This window comes from Microcaecilia unicolor, chromosome 12, assembly GCF_901765095.1.
Source record: "Microcaecilia unicolor chromosome 12, aMicUni1.1, whole genome shotgun sequence".
Taxonomy (NCBI): Eukaryota; Metazoa; Chordata; class Amphibia; order Gymnophiona; family Siphonopidae; genus Microcaecilia; species Microcaecilia unicolor.
This window is the reverse complement of record NC_044042.1, coordinates 71,195,785-71,203,560: the sequence shown is the minus strand read 5'-3', so window position 1 is coordinate 71,203,560 and position 7,776 is coordinate 71,195,785. Positions and strand designations below refer to the sequence as shown.

General features: G+C 44.6%; 1 protein-coding gene across 1 annotated transcript; it reads right to left on the bottom strand.

Annotated features, from left to right (window-relative positions):
• Nucleotides 1-2,878: 2,878 nt before the first annotated feature.
• CSF3 (colony stimulating factor 3) lies at nucleotides 2,879-6,585 on the bottom strand. The gene is made up of 5 exons (XM_030220473.1): nucleotides 6,576-6,585; nucleotides 6,283-6,470; nucleotides 5,131-5,238; nucleotides 3,411-3,557; nucleotides 2,879-3,046 (listed from the first exon to the last, which is right to left on the bottom strand). The coding sequence occupies exons 1-5, from the start codon at nucleotides 6,583-6,585 to the stop codon at nucleotides 2,879-2,881; spliced, it is 621 nt and encodes a 206-aa protein (XP_030076333.1).
• Nucleotides 6,586-7,776: the final 1,191 nt, after the last annotated feature.

Below are 7,776 nucleotides of genomic sequence, written 5' to 3'. Positions count from 1 at the left end.
GGTAGCCACATAAGTCCACTTGGATACACAGAAATCAAGCTGATCAAGCTAGAGTGACATCTATTTCCTGGGCTAACCTCATAAGTTTGTGACTTGTTTTAGAAGCTGTAATATTTTATTACACTAATCTCATAGGTTTGTGACTAATTTTAGAGAGGGTGGTGCTCTTCATCAGGTCAGCACAAGACATGCTTAAGATGCTGCTGCCTGAGTCGAGGGTTATAATGGGGTACAGGGGTGTTTTGTGGGGATGAACTTCCCAACAGGCAGAGCACGTTACTGTCTACAGGTGACCAGCCTAAGGGGCAGGCAGATGCTTTGCCTCTACATGATGGATCGGAAGAGGAAGCGCCAGCAGCCAGTCCTGTCAGCATAGGGGCTGGCCATGACTTGGGGAGGGGGTGGGAAGCTTGCTGTCTATGGGTACAGGGAGCCAGGGGTATAAATTCACTACTAGATGTTTGTCTTCAAGAATACAAAGTACGGTTAGTGTTGAAAATCATAGACAGTACCAACTGTGATTTCTTGCCCTCCAGCTCCTCCTCCTCCTGCTGTTATCCACATAAATAAGTTAAGTGCATAAGTTTCTGCTTGTCCAGAAACAAAAGAGGGATACAGATGGACACTGGCTTAGGAAAATAAAATGTTCATACATTTACCGAAAGCGTTCCTAAAATGTGCACTGACAAAATAAATATTTCATGAAACAAATACTTAAAAATACAAAGTGTAAATGACTAATTTCAGATTAATAAATACATATTAACATATTCATAAATTGCTTCATTTTTCTCAAGGATACATACTTTTTTTTTAGGATATTAAAGGGCCCTTTTACTAAGCAGTGCTAAAAAGTGGACAGCGCTATCCCCAGTTCAGGTCTTTTCCACTTTTAGCATGAAAATGGCCCCATTTTCCATTATTCCTATTATGTGTTAATTTCCTTATTACACCTATTTTCTAGGACTTCATTTCCATATTCAGTTAAAAAAAATATTCTTTCTTGCTAAATTTGTTCTCACATCTGCAGAAGCCAAAGTAATGCTTTGACTATAAGGAAGTAGTTTTCTTCTGTTTAATATTTAGGGTCTGTTTCATCAAAGTATTTTTACTTTTCTGTGTCTCTGTGGAAAGACCTCGTTAGAGCAGGGATGAAATATTAACCAGATGCTTTCACATCATCAAACCATCAGCTCCCTAACCGTGTCCCTGTCCACCTGAATAGCTGCAAATGAGACCCCCATCCCAGGTTGACGGCTGAATCTTTTCAGAATCCCTGATTGGCATGATTTTCAGATTTCTCTGCCAGACGGATAAATTAGATTGGTTTGAATTTTCTGACCTGCCAAACAAATAAACCACACAGTCTGAATGCATCTTGTTGTTTGGCTTTGAGTTTGAAAGGGTGAAGAATAGCTCCACCCTTTAGGAAGCTCACAGGGCCAGGCACGTACTAGTACTACTGATTTCCACAGCTCTAGTAAGTGCATATGGCACTTTAGAGATACACATAAGAGAGAGTCCCTGCTCCATAGAGTTTACAATCTTGTCAAGACATTCAGACAAGGAATATATAACTTATGCTATAAAAAAACACAACCATCAAGTTATCGCTTATAAAATAGGTAATAAATGCACACTAGAGCTATACCTTGGAGTTTAAATATTAAACAACGGGTTCATTCTGACACTTGATATGTCTATTAAACATAACTGTCTATATTTATCTATAGGATGGCTCTGTTGTCTAGCTGCCGCTCCATTGGTTTTTAATGATAGGTGGGTGTTTCACTCCTGTGTACCTCAGTTTTTATAAAGATTAACCGGAGTGACCCCAGCTGCCATGCTGTAATGATGCCCCAATTTGCAGATCAAGGAAAGAGGCAGTGGGGGAGGAGGAGGAGTTAACCCCCCCCCCCCCCCCCCCCCGAATTTCACTTGATTTGTATTCAGCTCTGTAAGCAATAATTTGTCCTCTCAGAATTTATGGAGCGGTGACCACTTGTCACATAAAGCTGTAAGTATATGAATTCTAGTTTACTTTTATCTGGAAGGGCCCAGATATCTGTACCTTTGTTGTTTAAATATTAAACAGTAATCTAGCTGTGCCCACCAGGACTGCATAGGATCCCAGTCTGTGCCCACCAGGACCTGGTGATTTGCAGAAGGGGATCCTAGTAGTTAATCACCCTGATAACCACAGACTCTAGACATGATGTAAATAGAATATCTGATCTAAATAATAAACCGCGGTGACAGAAAGGAGAGAAATGTTGTTGGAGGACTATGTGGTCCACACACAGGCAGAGCCAAGAACAGGGCACAGACTTGTGTTGCGAAACTTGTGAGGATGAAAGCCACTGCCACGTCACACCTGGGAATGCAAGAATTCTGGCACTTCCTTACTGTGAAAGCAGGGGGCTCATCTGTACCCAAGGCTCTTACTGTAGGAGGGAACCAGCTTGGAGGGCCACCATGTTGTCACTAGCATCAGACCAGTGGCTGTTGCCACTGCTATCCGCAATATGAAAGCAGTGGCAGAGATTTTGCTGTGACCAGTTGCATCAAAGAAGGATCCCCCTCCTGGCTGCATAGGGCAACCTTATATCCAGCAACGTCCTGTATGTATTGGTGTAACGCCACAGAACCCAGCAGTTCTCTATCTCTATCACTTCTTTGTAACCAGGGCTCCTTTGTGCTGTTTTCCAGGCTTTCCTGGAGTCTCTTCCTGATGTCTACTGGCGGCAGCTGACAAAGGGATGGTGAGGTTATTGCTTGTGGTAATTTTCTTAAAATAAAAATACAAGGTACCTGGTCGTAGCCAAGCACAATTCAAAAAGGGTCCAGGGGAGTGAGCTGGCAGAAAAGTCAACACAGGTTACTGCTTCTGGAGATAGCGCAGAGCTCTGAACACAGTTTCCATAAAGTGCTGGAGATTGGAGAAGATGAGGTACCCGCCAGCTTGCTCATGGAAGGTGGTTGGAAAGTTCAGACTCTGCCCTGCAGAGTCTGGGTAATTCACCAGAGCAATACCTATAGTCTCCATCTAAAGAAGATAAGACAGCCATGTAAGTGTCAGTGAACAAGCCTCATCCTCAGATACAACTAATTTACTCAACTGAAGAAAAAAAAGCCCCCTGCTCCACTCTTCGCAGAATCCTTTATCACCCCCATCATGCTGCCTCCCTCCACCCCTTCTCTGATATGAAACCAGAGGCTATGGTTTCCTGTGTGGAGCCCTTTAACATGGAAGGCTACTTTTGAAGAAGTACAGAAGAAAATGCCAGGCCTGAGATGTGGAGAAGGCATTTGAACATTTCCCTTTAAGCCATGGCTTACTGATAACAAAAGGTCAAGGGTTACTGCTGGGAGGTGACTGGGAGTCTGTGAGGGGCCAAACATCATCTTACCTGCTGCTGGAAGTTACTGGTGAAGTCAGAAATATCCAGCATCAGCCTGCTGATGGTCTCAGAGTTAGCAGGGAGGTGCTTTTGAATGGTAGAAAGATCAGCGTGATATGTTTGGAGCCCATTCCTTATCTGGGTAAAGCAGGTGTCCTGGAGGAAGAACAAGATGGGGTGCAGAAATATTAACTTCCCTTAATCTTCTAATAGTGGGGGGCTGGGGGAGGCCTGCTCTGAGACATCTTGCTCTGTGCAGTGTGAATCAGCTAAATCTGACTTAAAAGCCAGGGGCTTCAGCACTCGGGTAAAGCGCCTGATTCAGGTTTAAAATACACAACACACCCTAGCAGCTTGAGGCTGTAGAGCATCCTATAAACATCCTGATAATCGGAGGAATGCCCTGGGAGCAATAAACACCACACATGCATTTTGCTTGTGAAATAAGAAGCAGAGCACTGTCCTCCAGGTATGAGGAGATAAAATGTCCAAATATGGAAAGCAAAAAGCTGTAAAAATAGAGGGTACCTACTAAATGGAATGAGGGAGATCTAAAATGAAAGCAAATAAAAGTGGATAACCCTAACACATACCCATTACCTGTCCTGCAGGCGGAGAAGCATTATTTTAATACCTAGCCTTCACACAAGATTAAAGTGGACCATAATGTATAGAACAAACTGGATGGAGAACGTATTTCTATACCCCATACTCTAAGCAACACCACTCAAAAGAGGTCAAGGCAGTAACTATCTCACATCCTGTGCAACAGGCCAAGAAGTGGCAAAGCAGCTGCCAGCAACAGGTACAGAGAAGTTGTTTTTTTTCCCCAACATAGACCAAAGAGCTACAAACCCAGATTTGCAGGAAATGCAGCAGAAGGATGGGAAATGTAACCTATGGAACTTGGTAAGTCTAAGTGCTTTGAAAATGAGCCCCAGAACCACCACAGGCAGAGGAGAGAAAAAGGTATACCATATAGCTTCATATAGCGCCCCTTAATCTCCCGTTCTCTCCTTCCAATGTCTCATTTCTCTCATTTTTCCTTTCAATTAATTTATTCCTTAACGATTTTGACTTTATCTCGCTTACCCTTCACAATGTAATCCATAACCTGAATTGTAACAAACTGTATTTCCATTATTCATAATGTATTGTAAGCCACACTGAGCCCGCAAAAAGGTGGGAAAATGTGGGATACAAATGCAATAAATAAATAAATAAATAAATAAAATGAAATAATGGGACACTGACAAATGGTCACTTTAGTACACTCTGCCTTAGAATATGCCAAGCTTACAGGGCTCTGGATAAAGGCGTCATCAGTAACAGTTACTGGGGGGAGATACCAAGATGCATTACAAAGGCCTATAAAGTTTATAAATATACAGTCAATGCAGGAAGCAACTGGTGCATAAACCATGTTTCTTTAATAAAAGAATAATAGGCCTAGGTGGTCCCTGTATATGCAAATCTGGTTTTACATTTGGGGGAGGGGGTGGGTGGATAAAGAAAGTCAATAAAACTTTGACTTGGGACATAAATCCAGCCTGAAGCTCTTTCTTCAGCTACCCCCAGAGCAGTGGGATTTGCACAGTAATTCTGCTGGGGGGGGGGGGGGGGGGGGTGTGACCAAGTATTTTCCAATCAGCTCAGAACAGTGAAATTCCCACAGTACATCAGCCCCAGTGTCAAATGGGTATCTGGGTACCCGGGGCCCATCACTCACCAGGTTAAAGCTGGTACTCTGGCACTGATCCAGGGATGGCTGGGTTATCTTCAGCTGTCGTCTCACCAGGCTCAGCTCCTGCTCGTTACACAGCTTGTAGTCTTGACACTAAGGTATATAGAGAGAGACAGAATCAGACTGGAAAACACTGAGTTCAATCATCCCATCAACACACATAAATGACATCCGAAGGGAAAGAGAGCAGAAACTGAACTCTGATGTCAAGGTGGAAACACGTCCCCTGCGAGAACACCTCAATCACAAGCCGAAAGAAAGTTGGCAGTAACTGGCTCTTCCTGGCATTCAATGCAGTGGAAAACTTCGGAAGTCAGATCCCTGGAAGCAGGCTCCCTGCGCATCCCAGACCAGGAAAAGCTGCTGTAATCTGCCTCACACACTGCTCATCCATTACTTCCTTCTCCCACTCGCTAGCCCCGGGCACTGAGGCATAGGAGCCAACTTTTCCAAATGATTGGGGTTGCTAATCCCAGTGGAAGTAACCCTTCCTTGGACACATACCAGGACATGTCTCAATATTGGGGTGCTCAAGCACCTAGGGCAGGAACACAACCTGACTGTGCCCCGAGCTCAGGGCACCACCCAGCGTAGGATCGGGGGCCTTGACAGATGGACATCTGCAGATTCGGCTGGGCAGAAACCTCTGCCACCCTGACCCCAGGCAGATAACGTTTTCAAGCATGAGACTTTCTGTCTTTAATTAGTAGTCTCCTCCTTCCTCACACGGGCTTAATTTGTAGACCAAAAGGAAGAGGAACCATGGAGCGGGGAAGGGTGGGTGGACAAGGAGCAACAGGATGGAAGGGGCTGGTAGAGAGCTTCAGCCTCATCCTCTCCCCTCCTCTGCAGAGGCTGGAACTCAATGTCTCTGTAGCTCTAGGTCGCACTACATCTATCCCCCCCCCCCCCCCCCAAATGAAAAGCCTGCTCATATCGGTTCTGCTTCTGAGAGCCTCAACTGGGTGGGAAAAGCAAGTTTCGGGGTCAAGAGGAGATAAGGCTGCCGCAGGAACCCTGGCATCTGATCCCAGAACTCCACTTTGAAGAGCAAAGGATGGGGTGACAGTGAGAGTTAAGAGGAAACTATTGCTTTGCATCTATTACATTTCTATAGCCTCTGCTTTAGTTACTTACAAAAACCTCCCGCAGTTGTTCCGTATCGGTTTTGATCTTCAGGCTGAACTCCAAGTTGTTGCTGAGGAACTGCTGGAACCCCAGATCTCCGGATAAATAGCCATATTCCCCCGAGAACTCAGGCAGGGGAGCTGCCCACAGCGTCCGCGAGAATATCACGACCAGGCAGAGAACCAGCTGCGCCACATCTGGAAGAGAAGGGGGGGAGGAGAGATAAAATGAAGCTCAGATTGATAGGAGACAATACATGGAAGTGCCCACAGGGTTGGGAGCCTGCCGGTGAGAATACTCACATCTTGCCATTTTCGTGTAGAGTGGGGGGCTTGATGTCTTCTTTCTGGGGGCTGCTGGAGCTCCGGATCTGAGTGAGTGCTCTCTGCCTTTCTGAACTGCTGCACCGGTGAGAGCCTGAGGGGTTATATACCTGACTTTGGGAATATCCCTAATGATGTAAGAATACAGGATATCTTCCATTGTATTGATCATGTACCTGTCACTCTAATGAGCTTCAACGAAAGGAGTCAGTTCCCCCCTTTTTTTTTCAATTTTTGTTACATTTGTACCCCGCAGGCTCAATGCCATGAGTGCAATGGAGGGTTAAGTGACTTGCTCAGAGTCACAAGGAGCTGCCTGTGCCGGGAATCGAACTCAATTCCCCAGGACCAAAGTCCACCACCCTTTTCAGCTTTTCTCCAAAGTCGAATAATCACTTCCAGTTCTATGTATCCGTGCAGGTACGTTTAGATCATTATGCAGGGCAGTTAACATCCTTTAAATATAGATAATAATCGTAGAAACGCGGAAACAAAACGTTTATTAAGAGAGGGTAAGCTAATGAACTGGCGATTTCTTTCGAGGTGTCGGCTTTGCAGCTTGTTCTTTCTGTTACTTCACAACCCCCTTAGAGAGAGCTTTCCTGCAAAGTGCCTTCCTTCTGATTCCATCCGACCCCGTCGAAAAGAAAAGTCGGGTGATATGGTTATAAATCCCGAAGTGACTGGGACTCACAGGGGAGAGGAAGGAGCAGCCTTCGGGAGGACGAGGAAAGTCTGCAGGGGGGGGGGGGGGGCAGGTGCGGATTTTAATGATTCACTTTTCAGGCTCAGAGTTTTGGAATATTTTCTTCTAACTGGCAAGGGTGCTGGCAAGACCGAAATCGTTTAGAACCTAAGAAATTGGCATATTGAGTCAGATCAAAGGTTCATAAAGTCCAGTATCCTGATTATTTATCTGCGATTTGTGAGCTGCTTTTGTAAAGAGATCATCCAAGGCCAATACAACAGGAATAGTTTGACATAACCAATTTAAATTGTGTTAACAGACTAATAATAATATAATGACCAAATTTAAGCTTAAAATACAAATGAAGTAAACTTGGAGATGGCAAATTAAATCCTAGTGGGACATGATATGGTATCAGGAATATACGTATTAAAACAGCACAGTAGAACATTCATATAACAGCAATACGATGTCAGCAGAATAGAAATCATA

Coding starts and splice junctions, on each gene's coding strand:
- CSF3 (XM_030220473.1), bottom strand. Junction 5,239..6,282: donor AACAACTGCGGGAGGTTTTT/GTAAGTAACTAA, acceptor TATATACCTTAG/TGTCAAGACTACAAGCTGTG. Junction 3,047..3,410: donor CCAGTAACTTCCAGCAGCAG/GTAAGATGATGT, acceptor TATCTTCTTTAG/ATGGAGACTATAGGTATTGC.